The 26,910-nt window shown below is 38.4% G+C and overlaps 3 protein-coding genes across 53 annotated transcripts in view; 2 read left to right on the top strand and 1 right to left on the bottom strand.

The window, feature by feature from the left end:
* Positions 1-26,910, bottom strand: part of PTS (6-pyruvoyltetrahydropterin synthase) — a 166,517-nt gene that overhangs the window by 69,697 nt on the left and 69,910 nt on the right. The gene's annotated exons all lie outside the window — the stretch shown is intronic.
* Positions 1-26,910, top strand: part of TIMM8B (translocase of inner mitochondrial membrane 8 homolog B) — a 1,180,384-nt gene that overhangs the window by 1,110,153 nt on the left and 43,321 nt on the right. The window lies entirely within an intron of this gene.
* IL18 (interleukin 18) lies at positions 428-25,600 on the top strand. Of its 2 annotated transcripts, XM_050757749.1 has the most exons (7): positions 428-551; positions 1,446-2,004; positions 13,033-13,119; positions 14,453-14,464; positions 18,179-18,313; positions 19,746-19,879; positions 25,054-25,600. In XM_050757749.1, the coding sequence occupies exons 3-7, from the start codon at positions 13,041-13,043 to the stop codon at positions 25,273-25,275; spliced, it is 582 nt and encodes a 193-aa protein (XP_050613706.1). In that variant the 5' UTR covers positions 428-551; positions 1,446-2,004; positions 13,033-13,040; the 3' UTR covers positions 25,276-25,600. The 2 variants fall into 2 exon arrangements, with proteins under 2 accessions (XP_050613706.1, XP_050613707.1); XM_050757750.1 differs by lacking the exon at positions 14,453-14,464 and having other exon boundaries at positions 429-551.

Here is a 26,910-nt window from a genome sequence, read left to right as displayed (position 1 = left end):
TACTCATGTAACTCATCTCACAGCCTTCACATTGTATGATATCCAAACAGGTGGCTGTCCATCCTATTCTTAAAATATTTCCAGGAAAAATGATTCCACCTAATGCGTAAATGCTTTCATCAGATTAAGAGAACACCGTGGACATTTTATTTCATTTTTTAAATCTTACCTCCATTGTATAAGCTAAATGTGTAGGAATAAGTGAGATTATATAGATATTATCTAGAGCTTTAAAATATTCAAAGCACTATCATCATTATCTCATTTAATCTTTGAAAACAACTGTATGAAGTACAAAGAACACTGAGACATTTGGATTGCTCTATATCAAAGAAAAAAGTGTTTGTCCCAAAACTTCAAAATGTGTAAATTGTACATTCTGCATCTTTACAGCTGGAGAAAATTCACTGGCAATGGAATATTTAAAATTAGAGCTTGCTTAGTGCTCTGCTTCTGATCACTACTTGATCCCACTTCATGCTTTCATGTTAATTGGCCCAACTGGACTCTACAGTTGGAAGGTGAAAACTTACTATTTCAACTTGAGTCACGTATGTATTCTTTTCATATATTTCTTAAATGTACTATTTTTTTTTTCTTCTGATAGTCACCACACCAAGCATTTCCAGTCACCCTGCCACAGACTTCCTTTGTAATCACTGCTGAAGGACATGATGTTTTTATGACTTCCTGAAATGAAAACCCTATCTTGTTTTTAAAACAAACAAGTCAACAAAAAGTAGTGTTTATGTAAGCATTTTGTTCCCTGACTCTAGGAACCCCTCTGTTTTTATACCATCTCTGTAGTGGCAAAACACAAAAACAAAACGCCACCTTGCTAATTCCCTTCCTAGCAAAGTGATACAGTTTAGCACATGTTCAAGAAAAAAAATGGCTAAGAAATTTTGTTTCCACTAATTATTTTCAAGACTGTGATATTTACACTCTGCTCTTTAAAAGTTACATTTTGTAAGACTATTTTTGAACATGTTGAACATAAGCCCTAAAAATATGTATCCTTAAATTGTATTTTGAATATTTTAAGTCAGTCTTTGCTATCATTCCAGGAATAGAAAGTTTTAACACTAAAAACTGCAAGTTTGCCCTCTCATCTGAATTTTGGTATCCCTCTCCCCAAGCTTACTTTCTGTTGCAGAAAATTTAAAAATTATTAAATAAAATTCTAATGATGGTATCCATGTGGCTTGCATCTGATATAGCAGATAAAGAAGTTTTATGAAAATGGACTCCTTTTCCACTGAAAAGTAAATCTTAATGGCCTGTATCAACTATCCTTTGACACCATATTGAGGTTGGGAGGAAGGGGAAGTCCGGAATGAGGTTATAAAGTAAAAGAAAATATTTTGCAAAATGTTCCTTCTTTTAAAATGTTATGTTTTAGAAATATTTTAAGTGTTGTAACATTGTAGGAATTACCCCAATAGGACTGATTATTCCGCATTGTAAAATAAGAAAAAGTTTTGTGCTGAAGTGTGACCAGGAAGTCTGAAAATGAAGAGAGACAGATGAGAAAAGAAGATGCTTCTAATGGACTAAGGAGGTGCTTTCTTAAAGTGTTTGTGTGTGCTTCAGAAAGAGGTACAGGTTTTGGAAGGCGCAGAGGCCCAACTTTTACAGAAGAAAAGATTTCATGAAAATAGTGATATTACATTAAAAGAAATACTCGTATCCTCTGCCACTTTATTTCAACTTCTATTGCCCTAAGAAAGAGCCTGTTTGAAGGCGGGAACAAGGAGTGCCGGCAGCAGTCTCCTCCCTCCACCTTCTTCCTCATTCTCTCCCGAGCCTGCTGAGCCCTTTGCTCCCCTGGCGACTGCCTGGACAGGCAGCAAGGATTTGTCTCCCAGTGCGTTTTGCCCTCCTAGCTGCCAACTCTGGCTGCTAAAGCGGCTGCCACCTGCTACAGTCTGTTACACAGCCTCGGGAAGAGGAAAGGGACCTCGGACCTTCCAGATTGCTTTCTCTAGCAAGAAACTGTCACAGGTAAGAAATGTCATTCTTCTTTATTTGGAAAGTCAGCCATGGCAATTAGAGGTAAATAAGCTAGAAAAACAATTGAGAGGAATATAAACTATCTAGCATCACTATGATGAGCAATCAGTATCAACATAAGAAATATAAGCAAAGTCAGAGTGAATTTTTTTCTTTTATCAAATATGGGAGAGGATCACTTTAGAGGAGAGGTTCTCAAACTTTTTGCTCTCATGATCCCTTTACACTAAGCACATCACATGTTAGCGTAAGTAACATTTTTAATTAAAGATAACTATGTACTTTTTTAACAACAACAAAAAAGCATAAAGAGTGACGCTTTTTTATTTTTACAAGTGTTTTAACTGGTTTAATAGAAGCCATATAGAGCCGCTGGATTCTCATTTGCTTTGCATTCAGACTATTGCAATATTGCACAGAATGTAGCCTCTGGTAAACTCTGTTGTTCGCTCATGAGAGAATGAGTGAAAAAGACAAATTACGTCTTAGAATTATTAGAAATAGCTTTCACTTTAGGAACTCCCTGAGAATCGCTGCTTTAGAGTGGTAAAATAAATAGGCTCCTCTTTAAAGGGAATCTCAAGACAGAATCAATTACATTAAAGGCAAACAAAAAATTTGCCCATGGGTAGTCATCTTGTGAAATCTGCCACACCTTTGGACTGGCCTACAATTGGATAATATAGCATTCCCTGGGATAATTTTGTTTCACAGTTAAGGCAAAGGCTGAATAAATATCTCTGTTTGAAGTTGAATAACAAAAATTAGGACCCCCTAAATTTTAGGACACCTGAAATTCCTCTTTTTGCCTATATTCAGCTACTTTGAGTTCTGTTAAATCTTCTTTCACCCCAGGTCAGTAGCTCCTGCCCAGAATCTCAGGCAGGCCTGAGCCCAGGAATTTGAGACCAGCCAGGGCAACATAGTCTCTACAAACTAATTAAAAATTACCTGGGTGTGTTGGTGCATGCCTGTAGAACTACTCAGGATTCTGAGGATTGCTTGAGTCCAGGATACTCAAATCTGTGGTGAGTTCAGTCACTAAACAGAGTGAGACTTTCTCAAAAAAAAAAAAAAAAAAAAAAAAAAAAAAAAAAAAAAAAAAAAAAAAAAAAAGTTCCTTCAAAATAACTTTTGTCTGCAATGTTTTCCTATTGCCTATGAGATTAAATTTACTCTTTTACCTGATTTCCAAAGCCCATCACAGGCTAGGGGCAGTGGCTCACACCTGTAATCCCAGCACTTTGGAAGGCCAAGGCAGGTGGATTGCTTCAGCTCAGGAGTTCAAGACCAGCCTGGGCAACGATGGCAAACACCCTGTCTCTACAAAAAAAAATACAAAAATTAACCAGACTTAGTAGTATGTGCCTGTAGTCCCAACTAGAGGCAAGAGAATCACTTGAGCCCAGGAGGTCAAGGCTACAGTGAGCCATGTTCGCTGTGTCACTGCACTCCAGCCTGGGTGACAGAGCAATACCACATCTCAAAAAAAAAGAAAAGAAAAAAAATCACTCTATTCAGTTCACCCCCACCACAACATTGTTTTGATTATCACATAAATGCTGGTCCATTTCCTTCCCTTCTCTATCTATTCAAATCTTTAAGCATTCTTTGAGATTCAATTCAATTCTCCTTTTCAAACTAGGCCATTTAAACTACATCAGTTCCATTTTGATTTTTTGCTTTGAGTCTACAGACTCAAAACCAAAAACTTAAAAAGTTATTTTTTAAGTTTTCTTCTACTCTCACCTCTTCCACACTCACATACACGCATTCATAATAAGATGACAAAATGTTCAAGGACAAAATGATTTATAGAACTGAAAAGTTAGGTTTTGATCTTGTTGCTGTCAAGACGACTACCTGCCTGATCTCAGGGAATTAGTTATGTAGCATGCTCCCTCATTTCCTCCTATACCTATTCGACAGGATTGGAATTCCACAGCAAGGATAAACATAATCATAGTTGCTTTTCAAGTTCAAGGCATTTTAACTTTTAATCTAGTAGTATGTTCGTTGTTGTTGTTGTTGTCATTTGAGACGGAGCCCTGCTCTGTCATCCAGGCTGGAATGCAGTGGCACAAACTCAGCTCACTGCAACCTCCGCCTCATGGATTCATTCAGTTATCCTGCCTCAGCATCCCAAGTAGCTGAGCTACAAGGCACATGCCACCATGCCTGGTTAATTTTTGTATTTTTAGTAAAGACAGGGTTTCACCATGTTGGCCAGGCTGGTCTCGAACACCCAACCTCAAGTGATCCAGCTGCCTTGGCCTCCCGAAGTGCCGGGATTACAGGCGTAAGCCACCGTGCCCAGCCTAATAGTATGTTTTTAAACTCTTAGTGGCTTAACAATGCTGGTTGTATAATAAACATGCCATAAATATGTATTGTCTTAGAATTATGAAGAAGTGGTTACTAGGCCGTTTGCCACATATCAGTGGTTCTCTCCTTACAGCTTTAACTGGAGTCTAGAATTTCAGGTTGGTAGAGCTGGAACAGACCTTAAAGATTGACTATCCAACTTCCTTGTCCAAATGAGAAAACTGAGACCCTTAAAATTAAGTGACTTGCCCCAGACAAAACTGGAACTCATGTGTCCTCATTTCCATCATGAAATTCTACCATTCACTAGCCTCTGGCTAGTTGTCAAAGTATTGCATAACTAAAAATTTTTTTGTGTTTTAAAGAACAAATTTTCACTGCTTACTCCTGGGAGGATCTTTCTGAGGTGGTTTATAACTCTTAAAAAAAAAAAAAAAAAAAAAAAAAAAAAGTCAATAGTCTGAGAACTTTAGATGAAATAGTCAAAGCATTTTTATCCAATGGATACTATAATTTTCATGGATTAGAGTTAAAGCAAAGAAACATGGATGAGAAAGGAAGAGGAAAATTGAGGAGAGGAAGAATGGGGTTGAGAACACACCACTTGTAATCGGTCATAGCTGTATTGAGAACTAACAGGAAGAATTGTAAGAAAATAAGAATGAAGAATTCAAAATCAACACATGAAATAAAAAGGAAACTACTAGGGAAAAATGGAGAAGACATTAGAAAAAGTATTCTATTTTTAAAAATCTGTTTTCAGGCTTCCCTCCTGTTCTTCCTCCTTCTCATTGGTTTTCAGGTGGAGGGAAAGTTTAAGATAGAAAAGATATATATATTCTACACATCCCTTTCTACACCATTGTCATGGCAACAAGGTTTATCATAGCAAACTTTTATTCATAGAACATTTATTGAGTTCTTACTGTGTGGTAAGCTCTTTCCAGGTGTTGAAGATTCAGGGGGAGAAAAAGAACTCATTGTCTTAAAACTCAGATGGAAGCTGAACAGACCTATTTTTATTCAAAGTAATCTCCATTCAGGGTAGTAAGAGCTATTTAAGAAGCATGAACAGGTTTGAGTGAGGTGGGACTCTGAGGAGATAATAATTAGCTAGGAATGAAAGAGCAGAGAAGTTTTCCTAGAGGAACTATTAAAGCTGGAAGTTATGGGATGAGAGATGAGGCAGGGTTTGCAGGCAGGAAAAAAAAAAAAAAGCAGGGGAAGGGGAAGTTCTGGCCTGGCAGAGAGAATAACTCTGGCAACAATGGAGGAGAGTCTGGAAGCAAGACAACCAAGTACAAGAGTATTCATATAGAAGATGCCAGGGGTGATGAGGGCTTGATTTAAGACAGTGCTGTTGGAGACGGAGAGGAGATACTAAATTCTGGAGACATTTCTGAGTTAGAATCTACAGTATTTATCAGACAAGGGAAAGATTAGACAAAGGAGTTAAGAATGACTCCCAGGTTTCAGTTTTGGGCAGGTAACTAGGACATGTTTTGAAAAGTAATTTATCTCTTACCGTTGGAACTATGTATCTGGAGCCAAATTAAAATTTGTGCATTGTATATAACTTTCCCTGCCACCAGTAACTACTACCCTAACTCTTTACTTGGTAGCCAGACTTCCTAAAAGAATAGTTTGTAGTCACTGTCCTTACTTCTCCCCCTCCCATTCTGTCCTAGATATTTGTCCATCTACCATCTGCTGCCTCCACTTTACCCAAACTGTTCTACAGTTACCCAAAACTTCCTAATTGCCAAATTCAATGAACAAGTTTAAGCTTATATGTAAATTAGAAGCTCTACAGTTTCTGATTTCCAGCAGCTCCTCCTGAAACCCTTTCTCTTTTGACTTCCGTGACACATCTCAGATTTACAAAACTGAACTAATTATTTTCCACTTGAGCTGTATTTTCATTCTTTTTTTCTTAATGAATGAGGTAACCACTCAACAAATTGCCCAAGCCAGAAACTACGAAGTCATCCTCAGTTCCTTCTTCTTCCATTTGATCCACAACACATCAGCTGAAAAATCCTGCTGTTTAGTATCTCTTGAATTCACTACCTTAGTTTGTAGCCTCATCAACTCTTAATTGTTAACATTGCTTCTGTAGTTGTTGTCTGAGCTCTGTCCAGTCTTGTTCAATCAGATCCATTATTTTGTTCTTGGTGGTGGTGGTGGTGGTGGTGGTGTTGACACAGAGTTTCGCTCTTGCTGCCCAGGTTGAAGTGCAATGGTGTGATCTCAGCTCACTGCAACCGCACCCTCCTGGGTTCCATCAATTCACCCTCCCGAGTAGCTGGGACTACACGTATTGTGCCACCACACCCTGCTAATTTTGTATTTTTAGTAGAGACAGGGTTTCACCATGTTTGTCAGGCTAGTCTCAAACTCCTGACCTTAAGCAATCCACCCACCTCAGCCTCCCAAAGTGCTGGGATTACAGGCATGAGCCACTGCTCACGGCCCACCCAGATCCATTCTTTATGTTGCTTCTAGAGTGAGCTTTTTAGAACACAAATTTGACCATATCTTTCTCCTATTTAAGTCAGCATTTTTTTTTTCAAGAAAAATCAGTTCAAACTCTTTAGCCTGCTTACAACACAAGGCCTTTGTAGTCTGACCCTTCTTTCCAAGCTTTCATCAAACTATACTGCAAGTTGCATTTTATGTGAATTGAATTAGACAAAAATATAAAAATTATAGTTTATGTGGGCAAAATGGAAATAATGTTAACTCTTCCAAACAGTTTATCTAGAATGACATAATTTCCAAGCTGGTAGGTCAAATGAGTTATAAACTGTTAACACTATTGCCACATGCAAGTGTCTCTTATACCTGGTAGAATTATCTGCTTCCATGTCAGTATTATGTAAATTAGACTTTAAATAACTCAGAAGTTCTTCAGACATACAGGTTATTATTGTGCTATTTTTTCACATAATTTTAAATAATTTTATATATGATAATGTTATCCAAGTGCTAAGGGATGTATTGTTACTGTTGTGAAAAAAACAAAAAACAAAAAAACTCCAAATAAATATGTTGAAACAAAGGTTACATGCAAGAAAACAATATTTAAAAGGCCAAAGTACCACCATGACAGGCTGTGTGGAGACAGCGGGCTACAAAACACTAGTAATAATGCTGAGAAAGTTGAAAAAAAAAAGAAAGAATATGCTTTGGTTCTTGTAGATTTATGTACTCTAAGAATACCTCCTCTCATACCTTTACGTTTTTCCCAAAGAAAAGTTAACTTTGGCCGGGCACAGTGGCTCATGCCTGTAATCCCAACACTTGGGAGGCCAAGGCGGGGAGATCGCCTGAGGTCAGGAGTTTGAGACCAGCCTGACCAATATAGAGAAACACCCCCCTTATTACTGAAAAAATACAAAATTAGTCTGGGCGCGGTGACTCACCCCTGTAATCCCAGCACTTTGGGAGGCCGAAGCAGGCAGATCACCTGAGGTCAGGAGTTCAAGACCAGCCATGGAGAAACCCCGTCTCTACTAAAAATACAAAATTAGTTGGTTGTGGTGGCGCATGACTGTAATCCCAGCTACTCAGGAGGCTAAGGCAGGAGAATCACTTGAACCCGGGAGGCGGAGGTTGCAGTGAGCTGAGATTACACTATTGCACTCCAGCCTGGGCAACAAGAGTGAAAATGTCTCAAAAAAAAAAAAAAGAAAAAGAACAGAAAAGTTAATCTTGAACTATGTGAGATCTTTAGAAATGCGTTCTTTCTGTAAAATGTGACTGCATTTGCCTTATTTATGGTAAAAATGTTGAGGCCTCAAACAACCCATGTTCTCTCAGTCTCCCTGCTGCCTAGCCTTTGTTCACATTGCTTCTTCTTGGTGGAAGCTCTTCCCCTGGCCTTGAAAATGCCTGCTTCTCTTTCAAGGCAGCACAGTCATCACTTCTGTGGTAACCTTCTCCAGCACTGTCAAACAGAAAGAATCTTGTAAGTTCAGCTCTTACAGCATTCATTATATTATTTTGTAACTCTTTATAGATTCTTCTCTCCCACTAGACTCTGAGTCACTGGAGGGTAGGAGCTAACTACCCTCATTCATGTGTGGTTTGGTCAGCTACTGGCCACATTCCTGATGCATAGTTGATGCTCAAGCCTTAACTGGTGAATCAGCTCAAATATTGTCCTTCTCTAAATCCACTCACTCACTGACTATGTACTGAAAATAGTAAACACCAGTAATTTAATCCAATTTCTGCCGATACTACTTGGTACATTTCAGGTGAATTACTTTAATAAATATGTGTGTATTACATAATATTAAAGTTTGTAGAGAAGATCATGCTAGTCATTATTTCACCAGCTGATAACTAATCAAAACATAGAGTCTCAGGTTAACAAATGTCTGCCTTCTCAGTTAATTCAGTCATTAACAAACACCTCCTGATGCTGATAACAGGGCTGTGTTCAGCAATGAAGCCATAAAGGTAAATAAAGAAAATGCCCTCATGGAGCTCAAAGCCTAGTCATTATTGTTCTGATTTTTAATATTAAAGTTGGTTTGGGTTTTGGTAAAAAATGTTTCGACTTATCTCAGCGATCTTTTCATCCTTTGCTATATTATTTTTCTCTAAGAATCTTCCTTATCCCCTCCTTTAAAAAACTAGGTGATAATTCTAAATTACAAATTTAAATATTATAAATATTTTATAATATTTAATATTTATATTTAAATGTTTGATAAACATTTAAATTTTATAATTATTAAACGTTTATTTAAATTTATTCGTACATCAGTTTTTATTTTATTTAAATCGTTTGGCCAGGCATGGTGGCTCACACCTATAATCCTAGAACTTTGGGAGGCCACGTCAGGCAAATCACGTGAACTCAGGAGTTCGAGACCAGCCTGGGCAACATGGTGAAACCCCATCTCTACCAAACGTGCTAAAACTTACTTGGGTGTGGTAGCACGCATCTGTAGTCCCAGCTACTTGGGAGGCTTAGATGAGAGAATTGCTCGAACCCAGGTGAGAGGAGTGGGGTGGATGTTGCAGTGAGCTGAGATCGCGCCACTGCACTCCAACCTGGGTGACAGAGTAAGACTCCATCTCAAAAAAACAAAAAAAAAGTTACTTAAATAAGATAAATTTAATAACCATTCACATTTAGATGAGCATAAGGAACTAAATCTAGATAAAACTGTTAAATAAGGCCTGGGTACAGTGACACATGCCTGTAATCTCAAGCACTTTGGGGGGTCAAGGAGAGAGGATCGCTTGAGTCCAGGAGTTAAAGACCAGCCTGGGCAACATAATGAGATCCCATCTCTATTAAAAAAGAAAATAAACCTGTTAAATAGCCACCAGCTCACAAGTATTTGGGGTCAGCTTAATTTGCATTAAGTTTTTTCAACTGAGTTTTAATTTCCTGTTTATTCTACCATATATGCTTGCTTTTAGATTATCTTAGAAAGAATTTGAGTCAGTTCTCTACCTATGAGCACAGTTTTATGGCTACTCCTCTATGTGCCATTGACAATTGTGACTCACTTACCTTCCTTAGAGCCCCAACCATAACTGCCTTCAGAAACCCAAGGCACTGCTGAATTCTAGTGTAGGGACTTCCTAATCATTTTTGTGGCATGGACTTTCATGGGAAATATGAAGACTGTGGACTCCTTCTTAGAACAGTGTTTTTACAGACATAAAATTAAATGCTTAGCTGTATAAAGAAAACCTATTATATTAGAACAGAGTTATCAAAAATTTTTTACCTCCTTCAAGTTACGCTGTAAGGCTATAGTAACCAAAACAGCCTGGTACTGGTATAAAAACAGACACTTATGTCAGTGGAACAGAATAGAGAACCCAGAAATAAAGCCACATACTTAACAGCCAACTGATTTTTGGTAAAGCTGACAGGAACATACAATGGGAAAAGGACACCAGTTTCAATAAATGGTGCTGGAAAAATTGGATAGCTAGGTGCAGAAGGAATGAAACTGGACCCATGTCTCTCGCCATGTACAAAAATCAACTCAAGATGGATTAAAGACTTAAATGTAAGACCTGAAACTATAAAATAGAAAAAAAAAAAAAACCTAGGGAAAACTCTTCTGGACATTGGTCTAGATGAAGAATTCATGGCCAGGCCCTGAAAAGCACAGGCAATAAAAACAAAAATAGACATATGGGACTTAATTAAACTAGAGAGCCTTTATACAGCAAAAGAAATAATCAACAGAGTAAATAGACAACCTGCAGAATGGGAGAAAATACTTGCAAACTATACATCTGACAGGGGACTGATAGCTCAAATTTACAAGGAACTCAAACAGCTCAACAGCAAAAAACCAAATAATCCTGTCATACAAGTGGCCAACAAGCATGTGAAAAAATGCTTGTCATCACTAATCATCATAGAAATGCAAATTGAAACCACAATGAGATACTATCTTACACCAATCAGAATGGCTGTTATTACAAAAAATAACATGTTGTTGAGGATGCAGAGAAAAGGACCACTTATGCACTCTTGGCGGGATGTAAATTTTTAAAACCTCTCTAGAAAATAGTATGGAGATTTCTCAAATAACTGAAAATAGAACTACCCTTTGATCCAGCAATCCCACTACTGCATATCTACCCAGAGGGAATCATTATATCAAAAAGATACCTGCATTTGTATGTTTATTTACAGCACTATTCACAATAGCAAAGATATAGAATCAACCTAAGTGTTCATCAGCTGATGGTTGGATAAAGAAAATATGGTGTGTGTGTATGCATATATGCAATGGAATATTATTCAGCCATAAGAAAGAATGAAATCATCTCTTTTTCAGCAACATGGATGGAACTGGAGGCCATTATCTTAAGTGAAATAACTCAGACACAGAAAGGCAAATACCTCATGTTCTCACTTAAGAGTGGGAGCTAAGTAGTGTGGATCCATAGACAGAGTATAGAATGATAAACAGTAGAGACTCAGAAGGTGGGGGAAGTGAGAGGGAGGTGGATGAGAAATTACTTATTGTATACAAAGTATGTTATTCCAGTGATTGATACAGTAAAAGCCCTAACTTCACCACTATTCTATATGTCCATGAAACAAAATTATACTTGTACCCCATAAATTTATACAAGTAAAATAAAAATACAAAAAAACTTGATATGTAAACTTGTCATAATAAGTACAAAGCTGAAAGTAACATCTCTGATAACATGGTTTTAACATTTACTTCTCTGTCAAACACTTCAGTTCACTGAAAGAAAACAGCTTATGATACATCTTTAAGAAAGCATGTTTACATTTGCCTTTTAAACTGGATATGAAACTCATTTAATAAAAAACAATGCAGAAATGAAAAAATAAATTGTAAATTTAAATATTAATGTTTAATAAGATTTTATTTTATTTAAACTTATTAAATAAAATAAATTTAATAACCATCCACATTTGGATGTGTATAAGGAACTAAATCTAGACAAAACTGTTATATAACACCAACTAACAAGTATTTTGGGATTAGCTTAACTCAGATTAATTTTTTTTAAACTGAGTTTTAAATTCCTGCTTACTCTACCATACGTGCTGGGCCTCATATTATGCTAGAAAAATTTTGAGCACAGATTTATGAATACTCTCCTGCATACCATTTAATTTAAACAAATTTCGATGCAGCATATATGTGCCTTTTTACCAACATATTAAATAATAAGATCTACTATGAGAACTAAACTTTTGTAATTTCAAAGTAGTAATGAGTTTAAACCATTTTCAAGATCTCTGCAATAATTGTAGCACAATAGAAAATAGGTATTTCTATTAATGACAGAGTCACACGTACTACTAATAATACTGTGGTTTGTTTCCTGCAACTAATCATGGAAGGAATGCTAAATTTCAGAAGTTGGTGAAAATACATGTGTATTTTTTCCCCATCCAAGTTCACAGATTTCTCACGCTGAGAACTCCTATTCCATAACAAAATTCTGGAAACCTGCACGCCATATTGAAAGAGGGGCAGAAAGGAAGAACAAATAGGATTTAAAATTTTTTCAAATCCTGTATCTCTTGATTTTACAGCAAGATTGTGTTTATGTATTACTTGTGTTAAAAAACATAGTATAATCTAGACTCCAGATCAAAAACCACTGCTGCTCAGGGAGACAGGGCCATCAAATGCCAGAGCCCTGCAGCCTTCTCCCACCCTGCCTGTACCCTCAGATGGAAGCACTTTTTTAATCATTGTTTCACCTTTAGCACTTTGACGATGAAGTCACAAACCTTCAGCCTCTCACCCGCAGGAACCCACTGTTGTAAGAGAAGGATGAAGCCAGTCCTTCCTAAAGGGCAGGATTAGATGTGTTTCTGGCATCCTCAGATGAAGCTATATTTATATTGAATAATATATTTATATTTCTCAAGGAATACTAGAATAATGATTCAGTTCAGTAGTGGGCCATTTATCTACCCTATATAATATTGTTTAATGAGAAAATGCTTTCTGTGTTCCAAATATCTGATGATTTGTAAGAGAACATTTAAACATAGGTATTCATAAGCTGAAACTTCTGGCATTTATTAAATGTCAAGATTGTTCATCAGTATACTAGGTGATTAACTGACCACTGAACTTGAAGGTAGTATAAAGTAGTAGTAAAATGTACAATCATTGTCTCTTAACAGATGCTCTTTGCTTTCATTAGGAATAAAGATGGCTGCTGAACCAGCAGAAGACAATTGCATCAATTTTGTGGCAATGAAATTTATTGACAGTACGCTTTACTTTATAGGTAAGGCTAATGCCATAGAACAAATACCAAGTTCAGATAAATCTATTTAACTAGAAAAGATGTTGTGAGGTGAACTGTTAAGTGATTCTTTTTGTCACCAAATTTTATTGTAATATTAATGGCTCTTAAAAAAAATAGTGGACCTCTAGAAATTAACCATAACATGTCCAAGGTCTCAGCACTTTGTCACACCACATGTCCTGGCACTTTAATTAGCAGTAGCTCACTCTCCAGGTGGCAGTAAGTGCACATCATGAAAATCCCAGTTTTCATGGGAAAATCCCAGTACAAAACTGGGTGCATGCAGGAAATACAATTTCCCAAAGCAAATTGGCAAATTATGTAAGAGATTCTCTAAATTTAGAGTTCTATGAGTTACACCATTTTATGTAAATATGTTTGACAAGTAAAAATTGATTCATTTTTTTTTTCTGTTGCCCAGGCTGGAGTGCAGTAGCCTCATCTCTGCTCACTGCAACCTCCACCTCCTGAGTTCAAGCGATTCTCTTGCCTCAGCCTTCTGAGTAGCTGGGACTACAGGTGCATCCCACCACACCTGGCTAATTTTTTGCATTGTTAATAGAGACAGCATTTTGCCATGTTGGCCAGGCTGGTCTTGAACTCCTGACCTCAGATGATCCTCCTGCCTCGGCATCCCAAAGTGCTGGGATTATAGGCATGAACCACCACACATGGCCTAAAAATTGCTTCTTATGATTAATCTTCTGTGAACAATACGGCTTCATTTGAAAGTTTGCCTTCATTTGAAACCTTCATTTAAAAGCTTGGACAACAAAGTGAGACCCCATCTCTACAAAAAATTGGAAAAAATTACCTGTGGACACCGCCTACCTTCTTCAGAGGCTGAAGCAGGAAAATCACTTGAGCCTAGGAATTCGAGCCTGCACTGAGCTATGATCCCACCCCTACACTCCAGCCTGCATGACAGTAGACCCTGTCAAAAAAAAAAAAAAACCTTCAGAAAAAATTCTTAGGTGACTTTTCTTAGATGACTTTCCATTTAAGCAATAAATTCAAAAGTAAAATCTCTCATTTTATAAAATTTATTTTTAGTTACATATTGAAATTTTTAAACCCTGGGTTTAAGTTTTATGTCTAAATTACCTGAGAACACACTAAGTCTAATAAGCTTCATTTTATGGGCCTTTTGGATGATTATATAATATTCTGATGAAAGCCAAGACAGACCGTTACTATAAAAATAAGAGTTTGAGAAAGAGGAGTAACAAAAGTAAAAACTAGAATGAGATGAAATTCTGAGTCGAAATACAAAATTTTACATATTCTGTTTCTCTTTTTTTCCCCCTCTTAGCTGAAGATGATGGTAAAGTATAAATGAATTTATTTTTCTTTGCAAACTAAGTATCTGCTTGAGACACATCTATATCAACATTGTCAGCTGAGGAAAAAAATGGTTCACGTGATAGCCATCTATTTGGAAAGGCCATCTACCCTCAAAGGAATGTGGACTCAGTAGCACAGCTTTGGAATGAAGATGGTCATAAGAGATACAAAGAAGAACCTCTAGCAAAAGATGCTTCTCTACGCCTTAAAACATTCTCCAGCTCTTAGAATGTACAAAATAGACTTTGCCTGTTTCATAGGTCCTAAGATTAGCAGGGAGTCATGGATTCTGTTGCCGGTGGGGAGGCATTGCATAGGAAAAGGGGATTGAAGCATTAGAATTGTCCAAAATCAATAACACCTCATCTCAGAAATGCTTTGGGAAGAAGCCTGCGATGCTCCTGGATTGATGGCGACGGGAGGGCAGAAAATTCTGGAAGTAGAGGAGATAGGAATGGGTGGGGCAAGAAGACCACATTCAAAGGCCAAGATCTGAAAGAAACCATGGCATTTATGATGAATTCATGGTAATTCAGCATGGAAGTAGAGTAGGAGTAGGAGAATAATGAGAGAAGCTAGAGTGATAAACAGGGTGTAAAGCAAGACATTCTCTTGCTCCAAGATATGAAATTTGGACTTTATCTTGGAGATACTAGGGTTAATTAAGCACAATATGTATTAGCTAGGGTAAAGATTAGTTTGTTGTAACAAAGACATCCAAAGACACAGTAGCTGAATAAGACAGATAATTTTTTCTCAAAGTCTAAGTAGGCAGCTCCAAAGTAGTATGGCTGGAAGCAACCTGATGATATTGGGACCCCAACTTTCTTCAGTCTTGTTACCCATCATCCCCCAGTTGTTTATCTCATACACATAGTTGAAAATCATCATACTTCCTGGGTTCATATCCCAGTTATCAAGAAAGGGTCAAGATAAGAGAAGTCAGGCTCATTCCTTTCAAAGACTCTAATTGGAAGTTATATACATCAATTCCCCTCATATTCCATTGACTAGAATCTAATCACATGACCACACCAAGTGCAAGGAAATCTGGAAAATATAATCTTTATTCCAGGTAGCCATATGACTCTTTAAAATTCAGAAATAATATATTTTTTAAAATATCATTCTGGCTTTGGTATAAAGAATTAATGGTGTGGGGTGAGGAGGACAAAATTAAAGGTTGAGAGGCTATTTTAGTTCTTACAAGAAATGATGGTGTCATAAATTAAGGTAGACATAATGGAGTGCTGATGAGGAGCTGTGAATGGATTTTAGAAACACTTGAGAGAATCAGTAGGACATGATTTAAGGTTAGATTTGGAAAGGAGAAGAAAGTAGAAAAGATGATGCCTACATTTTTCACTTGGGCAATTTGTACCATTCAATGAAATAGGAAACACAGGAGGAAGAGCAGGTTTTGGTGTATACAAAGAGGAGGATGGATGACACATTTAGTTTTGGATCTGAGATATCTGTGGAACATCCTAGTGGAGATGTCCAATAAACTCTTCTACATGTGGTTCTGAGCTCAGGACAAAGATTTGGGCTGGAGATAGAGATATTGAAGGCTTATGCATAGAAATGGCATCTGAATCTATAGAAATAAAAAGACAAATCAGAGGAAATGTGTAGAGTGAGAGAGTAAAAGCCAAGTACTAAACTGAGAGGAATACCTACATTTAAAGGATGCAGTAGAAAGAGAAGCTAATAAAGAACAGAGAGCAGACTAACCAAAAAGGAAGAAGAAAAACCAAGAGAATTCCACTGACTCCCAGGAGAGCATTTTAAGATTGAGGGGATAGGAGTTGTGTTGAATTTTGCAGCCTTGAGAATCAAGGGCCAGAACACAGCTTTTAGATTCAGCAACAAGGAGTTTGGTGATCTCAGTGAAAGCAGCTTGATGGCGAAATGGAGGCAGAGGCAGATTGCAATGAGTGAAACAGTGAATGGAAAGTGAAGAAAGGATACAGACAATTCTTGCTAAAAGCTTGGCTGTTAAAAGGAGGAGAGAAACAAGACTAGCTGCAAAGTGAGATTGGGTTGATCGAGCAGTTTTAAATCTCAAAATAAAGAGCTTTGTGCTTTTTTGATTATGAAAATAATGTGTTCATTTTGTAACTAATTCAGGCAATGAAAAAAGATAATAGGCCGGGCGCGGTGGCTCAAGCCTGTAATCCCAGCACTTTGGGAGGCCGAGACGGGCGGATCACGAGGTCAGGAGATCGAGACCATCCTGGCTAACACGGTGAAACCCCGTCTCTATTTAAAAAAAATACAAAAAAACTAGCTGGGCGTGGTGGAGGGCGCCTGTAGTCCCAGCTACTCGGGAGGCTGAGGCAGGAGAATGGCGTAAACCCGGGAGGCGGAGTTTGCAGTGAGCTGAGATCCGGCCACTGCACTCCAGCCTGGGCGACAGAGCGAGACTCCGCCTCAAAAAAAAAAAGAAAAAAGATAATAACATGAAAGATAAAAATATAAAAACCACCCAGAAATAATTATAGCTACCATTTTGATGCAATATTTCAATATTTCTACACTTCTTTCTATATATATATATAGAAGAAATGCTTATATTTTTATTAAAAGGGATTGTACTATAGCTAAGCTGCTTTTTCTAGTTAGTGATATATATGGACATCTCTCCATGGCAACGAGTAATTGCAGTTATATTAAGTTCATGATATTTCACAATAAGGGCATATCTTTGCCCTTTTTATTTAATCAATTCCTAATTGGTGAATGTTTGTTTCTAATTTATTGTTATTAACAATGTTCCCATAAGCATTCCTGTACAAAAATGTTCACACATTTGTGTGACTTTTTCTTTAGGATAAAACCCAGGAGGTAGAATTGCTGGGTTAATAGAAGAGAAAGGATGATTGGCAAATCAAAGCTTCAGTAGAGGGTACATGCCGAGCACAAATGGGATCAACCTTAGATACCAGCAATGGCACCTTTGCATTTCCCCTTGGGACAAGAGAGAGAGGAAATAACGTACTGCCAGAGTTAAATTTGTACGTGGAGTAGCAGGAAATCATTTGCTGAAAATGAAAACAGAGATGATGGTGTAGAGGTCCTGAAGAGAGTAAACAAAATTTGAAATTGCGGCTATCAACTATGGAAGAGAGTGCTGAACTGGAAAACAAAGGAAGTATTGACAATTGATATGCTTGTAACAGCACCGATTCAAACACTTGTGCCATTGTTCGCCAGCAGCACTCAGCAGCCAAGTTTGGAGTTTTGTAGCAGGAAGACAAATAAATTAGGGATTTAATATCCTGGCAAAATGGTAGACAAAATGAACTCTGAGGTCCAGCTGCACAGGGAAGAAAGGGAAGACAGGAAGAGGTTAGAGAGGAAATACAAGAGTCAGAAGACTGGAAGATGTTGTGAAACTTAAGAACACATAGAGTTGGAGTAAAAGTGTAAGAAAACTAAAAGGGTAAGAGACTGGTCAGAAAGTAGGATATTTGAAGTTAACACTTCAGTGGCAGAGTAGTTCTGAATGGTAACAAGAAATTGAGTGTGCCTTTGAGAGTAGGTTAAAAAGCAATAGGCAACTTTATTGTAGCTACTTCTGGAACAGAAGATTGTCATTAATAGTTTTAGAAAACTAAAATATGTAGCATACTTATTTGTCAATTAACAAAGAAAGTTTGTGTTTTTTAATGAGATTTCATGTTTGTTGTAGAAAACCTGGAATCAGATTACTTTGGCAAGCTTGAATCTAAATTATCAATCATAAGAAATTTGAATGACCAAGTTCTCTTCATTGACCAAGGAAATCGGCCCCTATTTGAAGATATGACTGATTCTGACTGTAGAGGTATTTTTTTTTAATTTGCAAAGGTAGAAATGACTAGCTACTTCTTCCCATTCTGTTTTACTGTTTACATTTTTCCGTGCTAGTCCCAATCCTTAGATGAAAAGTCACAGGAGTAACAATAATTTCACTTACAAGAAACTTTATGAGGCATCCATGTTTTTTAGTTGGGGTAAAAAAATGGATACAATAAGACATTGCTAGGGGTCATGCCTCTCTGAGCCTGCCTTTGAATCACCAATCCCTTTATTGTGATTGTATTCACTGTTTAAAACCTCTATAGTTGGATGCTTAATCCCTGCTTGTTACAGCTGAAAATGCTGATAGTTTTAAAAATATTAAAGATAAATACACATGCATTTCAAATGAGTCTGTCTTCCCCCAGAAATTTAGAGTACAATAGAAAAGGATTAAGTTGCCAGGTGTAGTGGCATCTATCTGTAATCCTAGCTACCTGGGAGGCTCATGCAGGAGGATTGCTTGAGGCCAGGACTTTGAGACTGTCGTACACGATGATCGTGCCTGTGAATAGCCACTGCGCTCTTGCCTGGGTGATATAGAGACCTTGTCTGTAAAATAAAAAATAAAATAAAATTTAAAAAACTTAAAAAAAAAAAGAAAATGATCAAGTCTACTGTGCCTTCCAAAATATGAATTCCAAATACCAAAGTTAGGCTAAGTTGAAGCAGTGAATGTGCGTTCTTTAAAAATACTGAATACTTACCTTAACATATATTTTAAATATTTTATTTAGCATTTACAAGTTAAAAACAATCTTTTAGAATTCATATCTTTAAAATACTCAAAAAAGTTGCAGCACGTATGTTGTAACACACATTAAACTGTGGGCTTGTTTGTTTGTTTGTTTGAGACACAGTTTCACTCTGTCACCCAGGCTTAAGTACACTGCAGTGGTGTGATCTCGGCTCACTACAACCTGCGCTTCCAGGTTCAATCAATTCTCATGCCTCAGCCTCCCAGCCTCAGTAGCTGGGACTACAGGCATGCACCACGTACACCCAGCTAATTTTTGTATTTTTAGTAGAGTTGGGGTTTCACCATGTTGGCCAGGCTGGTCTCAAACCCCTGACCTCAAGTGATCTGCCTGCCTCGGCCTCCCAAACAAACAGACAACCCCACAGTTTAATATGTGTTACAACGCACATGCTGCAACTCTTTTGAGTATTTTAATGATAGGGATTCTAAAAGGTTGTTTTTAACTTTTCAATGCTGGGATTACAGGTACGAGCCACTGTGCCAGGCCTGAACTGTGTTTTAAAAAATGTCTGACCAGCTGTACATAGTCTCCTGCAGACTGGCCAAGTCTCAAAGTGGAAACAGGTGTATTAAGGACTATCCTTTGGTTAAATTTCCACAAATGTTCCTGTGCAAAAATTCTTCTAACTAGAGTTCTCATTTATCGTATTTATTTCAGATAATGCACCCCGGACCATATTTATTATAAATATGTATAAAGATAGCCAGCCTAGAGGTATGGCTGTAGCCATCTCTGTGAAATGTGAGAAAATTTCAACTCTCTCCTGTGAGAACAGAATTATTTCCTTTAAGGTAAGACTGAGCCTTCCTTTGTTTTCAATCATGTTAATATAATTAATATAATTAGAAATATAACATTATTTCTAATGTTAATATAAATAATATAATTAGAAAACTCAAATATCCTCAGACCAACCTTTTGCCTAAAACAGAAATAACAAGAAGCAGAGAACCATTAAAATGAATACTTACTAAAAAGTATCAAACTCTTTTTTTTATTTTTATTTTTATTTATTTATTTTTTTTTTTTTTTTGAGACGGAGTCTCACTCTGTCGCCCAGGCTGGAGTGCAGTGGCCGGATCTCAGCTCACTGCAAGCTCCGCCTCCCGGGTTTACGCCATTCTCCTGCCTCAGCCTCCCGAGTAGCTGGGACTACAGGCGCCCACCACCTCACCCGGCTAGTTTTTTGTATTTTTTAGTAGAGACGGGGTTTCACTGTGTTAGCCAGGATGGTCTCGATCTCCTGACCTCGTGATCCGCCCGTCTCGGCCTCCCAAAGTGCTGGGATTACAGGCTTGAGCCACCGCGCCCGGCCCCAAACTCTTTACCTACCGTGATAACGATGGTTTTTCTGAGCCTGTCACAGGGAGGAGGAGATACAATACTTGTTTTATGACCTGCATCTCCTGAATAATCAGTCTTTATACAAATAATAATATAGAACACATATGTGAGTTATACATTTAAGAATAACATGTGACTTTCCAGAATAAGTTCTGCTATGAAGAATGAAGCTAATTATCCTTCTATATTTCTCCTCCTTTGGAAATCATAATACTATTTTAATCTGTAGTTGTTTTGTTCCTGATCCTTAGTCTGAGTCTCAAACACAAGCTTCAGCTTCCAGTTGATGTATGTTATTTTTAATGTTAATCTAATTGAATAAAATTTATGAGATCAGCTGTAAAAGCAATGCTATAATAATCTGAAAGCCAGGTATAAAGTATTTCTGGCCTCTACTTTTTCTCTATTATTCTCTATTATTTTTCTCTATTTCCTCCATTATTGTTAGATAAACCACAATTAATTATAGCTACAGACTGAGCTAGAAAAATTTCCTCCCAGTAAGAGTAGCCAGGGATGCTTAGAAATTGGCAATGCTTCAGAGGAGAATTCCATGTCATGAAGACTCTTTTTGAGTGGAGATTTGCCAGTAAATAACTGCTTTCATGCCCACCCAGTCCCCACTAAAAGACAGTTAGGATATGACCTTAGTGAAGGTACCAAGGGGCAATTTGGGAGGGAGAAAAAAGCCACTCCAAAATATAATCCAAGTGAGAACAGTGCATATGCAACAGATACAGCACCCAGACAAATCCCTCAGCTATCTCCTTCCAACCAGAGTGCCACCCCTTCAGGTGACAATTTGGAGTCCCCATTCTAGACCTGATAGGCAGGCAGCTTAGTTATCAAAATGGCATAAGACGCCTGGGATGGAAGGGTAGGGTGCAAGGGATTAAGCATGCTGTTACTGAGCAACATAATTAGAAGGGAAGGAGATGGCCAAGCTCAAACTATGTGGGATAGAGGAAAACTCAGCTGCAGGGGCAGATTCAGAAACTGGGATAAGTCCGAACCTACAGGTGGATTCTTGTTGGGGGAGACTGGTGACAAGGTTAAGAAGATGGAAATAATGCTTGGCACTTAGTAGGAACTGGGCAAATCCATATTTGGGGGAGCCTGAAGCTTATACAATTTTGATGGTCCTTTTAAAGAAAAAGAACGTGGCTGGGCACGGTGGCTCATGCCTGTAATCCCAGCACTTTGGGAGGCCGAGGTGGGCAGATCACCTGAATTCAGGAGTTCAAGACCAGCCTGACCAACATGGAGAAACCCCATCTCTACTAAAAACACAAAATTAGCTGGGCGTGGTGGCGCATGCCTGTAATTCCAGCTGCTCGGGAGGCTGAGGCGGGAGACTCTTTTGAACCTGGGAGGCATAGGTTGCGGTGAGCCGAGATCGTGCCATTGCACTCCAGTCTGGGCAACAAAAGCGAAACTCGGTCTCAAAAAAAAAAAAAGAATGTAAAATTACCAAAGGCGTAAGCTTAATAATTTAATTCAACTTTTAAAAAGGGTGGGTGAGGGGTGGCTTGAAGGGATCTGTGCAAATGAGGGAATCTGACATTGAAGCTTCATCAGCATCATAGCAAATGTGCTTCTGGAAGGAACTCAGTAAATATTGGAGGGAGGGAGAGAGCGAGGGGTGGACTAGGACCAGTTTTAGCCCTTGTCTTTAATCTCTTTTCCTGCCACTAGTAAGGATCTTAGCAGTGGTTATAAAAGTGGCCTAGGTTCTAGATAATAAGATACAACAGGCCAGGCACAGTGGCTCATGCCTATAATCCTAGCACTTTGGGAGGGCAAGGCGAATGTCTCACTTGAGATCAGGAGTTCAAGACCAGCCTGGCCAACATGATGATACCCTGTCTCCACTAAAAACAGAACAAAACAAAACAAAAATTAGCCAGGCATGGTGGCACGCACCTGTAATCCCAGCTACTCGTGAGCCTGAGGCAGGAGAATCGCTTGAACTCGGGAGGCGTAGGCTGCAGTGAGCCGAGATCGCACCACTGCACTCCAGCCTGGGTGACAGAATGAGACTTCGTCTCAAAAAAAAAAAAAAAAAAAAAAAGATAAAAAGATACAACTGGCTGCCCTAATGTACTCACCTTTCACTGTTGATTACTAGCTATAAAGTCCTATAAAGTTCTTTGGTCAAGAACCTTGACAACACAAAGAGGGATTTGCTTTGAGAGGTTACTGTCAGTGTCTGTTTCATATATATACATATATATGTATATATGTATCTATATCCAGGCTTGGCCAGGGTTCCCTCAGACTTTCCAGTGCACTTGGGAGATCTTAGGTCAGTATCAACTTTCCCTGGATTCAGATTCAACCCCTTCTGAAGTAAAAAAAAAAAAAAAAAAAAAAAAAAAAAAAAATCCTTTGCCCCTTGGAGCACTCAAGTTTCACCAGGTAGGGCTTTCCAAGTTGGGGGTTCTCCAAGGTCACTGGGATTGCTTTCACATCCATTTGCTATGTACCTTCCCTATGATGGCTGGGAGTGGTCAACATCAAAACTAAGAAAGCTACTGCCCAAGGATGTCGTTACCTATATTCTGAAATGTGCAATAACTGTGATTAAAGAGATCGCCTGTTCTACCTATCCACACTCTCACTTCTCAGTTTCAACTGTAACTTTCTTTTTTATTTATTTTATTTTATTTTATTTTATTTTATTTTATTTATTTATTTTTTTGAGACAGAATCTCGCTGTGTCGACCAGGCTAGAGTGCAGTGGCACGATCTCGGCTCACTGCAAGCTCTGCCTCCTGGGTTCACGCCATTCTCCCACCTCAGCCTCCCAAGTATCTGGGACTACAGGCACCCACCACCACGCCCAGCTAATTTTTTGTATTTTTCGTAGAGACGGGGTTTCACTGTGTTAGCCAGGATGGTCTCGATCTCCTGACCTCGTGATCTGCCCGTCTTGGTCTCCCAAAGTGCTGAGATTACAGGCGTGAGCCATCGCACCTGGCTCAACTGTAACTTTCTATACTGGTTCATCTTCCTCTGTAATGTTACTAGAGCTTTTGAAGTTTTGGCTATGGATTATTTCTCACTTATGCATTAGATTTCAGATTAGTTCCAAATTGATGCCCACAGCTTAGGGTCTCTTCCTAAATTGTGGTATATTGTAGACAGCTGCAGAAGTGGGTGCCAAAAGGGAAACTAGTTTATACTTTCATCAACTTAGGACCCACACTTGTTGGTGAAGAACAAAGGTCAAGAATTATGACTATCGATTCCACAACTGATTGAGAAGTTGGAGGTAACTCCCCAGCCTCCACCGCCCAGAGTCTTTCAGGCATCTTAGGAGGATGAAGAAATGCTATTTTAATTCTGGAGGTTTCTCTATCAGTGCTTGGGATCATGGGAATCTGTGCTGCCATGAGGCCAAAATTAAATCCAAAACATCTACTGGTTCCAGGATTAACATGGAAGAAACGTAGGTGGTGCCCACATGTTCTGATCCATCCTGCAAAATAGACATGCTGCACTAACAGGAAAAGTGCAGGCAGCACTACCAGTTGGATAACCTGCAAGATTATAGTTTCAAGTAATCTAACCATTTCTCACAGGACCCTATTCTGTAACTGAAACATACAGGAATCTGCATTTGGCCTTCTAGGGCAGGGCCCAGCCAAGTAGACCATATTCAGGACAGAAGTTCAAGACTACCATGGAACTGGAGTACTTGGCAGGGAGACAGAGTCAAGGACTGCCAACTGAGCCAATACAGCAGGTTTATACAGGAACCCAGGGCCTAGCCCTACAACAAGTATTGGGTCTATTCACCATCAGTTTTAATTTCAGGCTCCATTGAAAGAGTAAGTTAAGATTCCTGGCACTTCCTGTCTCTCTCACAGTTGGCTCAGAAAGGAGAAGTGGCCAGGCTAGGCATGGTGGCTTATACCTGGAATCCCAGCACTTTGAGAGGCCAAAGTGGGAGGATCACTTGAGGCCAGGAGTTCCAGACCAGCCTAGGCAACAAAGTGAGATACCCCCGACCCCTTCTCTACAAAAATAAATTTTAAAAATGAGCCAAATGTGGTGGTGCATACTTACAGTCCCAGCTACTCAGGAGGCTGAGGCAGGGGGATTGCTTGAGCCCAGGAGTTCAAGGCTGCAGTGAGCTATGATTTCACCACTGCACTTCAGGCTGGGCAACAGAGCGAGACCCTGTCTCAAAGCAAAAATAAAAGGAAACTAGAACTAGCCTAAATTTGTGGGAGGAGGTCATCAATGTCTTTAGTTGTGAATGGTTATAGAGGACAGGAACTGACATTAGCCCAAAAAGCTTCTGGTCTTTGCTGGAACTCTACTTCATCTTGAGCAAATGTGGACACCACTCAATGGGAGAGGAGAGAAGTAAGCTGTTTGATGGACAGAGGAAAGCTAGAGTCCTGGACCTGAATATGCATCCCATGACAGGGAGAATAGGAGATTCGGAGTTAAGAAGGAGAGGAGGTCAGTATTGCTGTTCAGAGATTTTTTTATGTAACTCCTGAGAAGCAAAACTACTTTTGTTCTGTTCAGTAACATACTTCAAAACAAACTTCATATATTCAAATTGTTCATGTCCTGAAATAATTAGGTAATGTTTTTTTCTCTATAGGAAATGAATCCTCCTGATAACATCAAGGATACGAAAAGTGACATCATATTCTTTCAGAGAAGTGTCCCAGGACATGATAATAAGATGCAATTTGAATCTTCATCATACGAAGGATACTTTCTAGCTTGTGAAAAAGAGAGAGACCTTTATAAACTCATTTTGAAAAAAAAGGATGAATTGGGGGATAGATCTATAATGTTCACTGTTCAAAACGAAGACTAGCTATTAAAATTTCATGCTGGGCACGGTGGCTCACGCCTGTAATCCCAGCCTCAAAGGTCAGGAGTTCAAGACCAGCCTGACCAACATGGTGAAACTTCGTCTCTACTAAAAATACAAAAAATTAGCTGGGTGTGGTAACCCATGCCCACAATCCCAGCTACTCGAGAGGCTAAGGCAGGAGAATCACTTGAACCCGGGAGGCAGAGGTTGTGGTGAGCCACGAATGTGCCATTGCACTCAGCCTGGGCAACAAGAGCAAAACTCCATCTAAATATATACATACATACATACATACATTCATACATACATACAAATTTCGTAATGTAAACTGAATTTTTATGTTTAGAAAGATTATGAGATTATTAGTCTGTAATTGTAATGGTGAAATAAAATAAATACTGGTCTTGAAAAACATCATTAAGAAATGAATGAACTTTCACAAAAGCTAACAGACTTTCCCTTATTTAAGTCAATAAAATATTTGCATGTTTAAAAACTTCATAGTTTGAAAACATTCTACATTGTTAATTGGCATATTAATTATACTTAATATAATTATTTTTGAAGCTTTTGGGTTATTAGTCCTAATGACAAAAGATACTGATATTTGAACTTTCTTTTTTTTTTTTTTTTTTTTTTTGAGATGGAGTCTCGCTCTGTCGCTAAGGCTGGAGTGCAGTGGCCGGATCTCAGCTCACTGCAAGCTCCGCCCCCCGAGTTCACACCATTCTCCTGCCTCAGCCTCCCGAGTAGCTGGGACTACAGGCGCCCGCCACTTCGCCCAGCTAGTTTTTTATATTTTTTAGTAGAGACGGGGTTTCACCGTGTTAGCCAGGATGGTCTCGATCTCCTGACCTCATGATCCGCCCGTCTCAGCCTCCCAAAGTGCTGGAATTACAGGCTTGAGCCACCGCGCCCGGCCTGAACTTTCTAATTTTTAAGAATATCATTAAAACCATCAAGACTTTTATAAGGAGGCCACTTCACTTAACAAATTTCTGAATTTCTTCCAAAGTCAGTATATTTTTAAAATTCAGTTTGATCCTGAATCCAGCAACATATAAAAGGGATTATATACTCTGGCCAACTGATATCCCAGGAATGCACAGATGGTTTAATATCCTAAAATCAATTAACATAACATACTATATTAATAAAGTATCAAAACCATATTCTCATCTTTTTTCACAATTCCTTGGTTACACTATCATCTCAATAAATGCAGAAAAAGCATTTGACAAAATCCAATTCATAATAAAAATTCTCAAACTTGAAAGAGAACATGATAAAGGCATCTATGAAAAACCTACAGCTAATATCATACTTAATGATGAAAAACTGAATTATTTTACCCTAAGATCAGGAATAATGCAAGCATGTCAGCTCTTGCAACTTCTATTCAACATCGTACTGGATGTACTAGCCAGGGCAACCATACAAGAAGTAAAAATAAAAGGCATCCAGATTAGAAAGGAAGTCTTTATTTGCAGATAACATGGTTCTTTATGCAGAAAACCCTCAGGAATATACACACATGTTAGAACTAATAAGTTCAGCAAGGTTGCAGGTTGCAATATCAATATGCAAAAATACACTGAAGGCTGGGCTCAGTGGAGATGGCCCATAACTTTTGTC

This window comes from Macaca thibetana, chromosome 14 (assembly GCF_024542745.1).
Source record: "Macaca thibetana thibetana isolate TM-01 chromosome 14, ASM2454274v1, whole genome shotgun sequence".
NCBI classification, from domain to species: Eukaryota; Metazoa; Chordata; class Mammalia; order Primates; family Cercopithecidae; genus Macaca; species Macaca thibetana.
The sequence above is the reverse complement of the archived record's forward strand: the minus strand, read 5'-3'. Positions and strand labels throughout refer to the sequence as shown.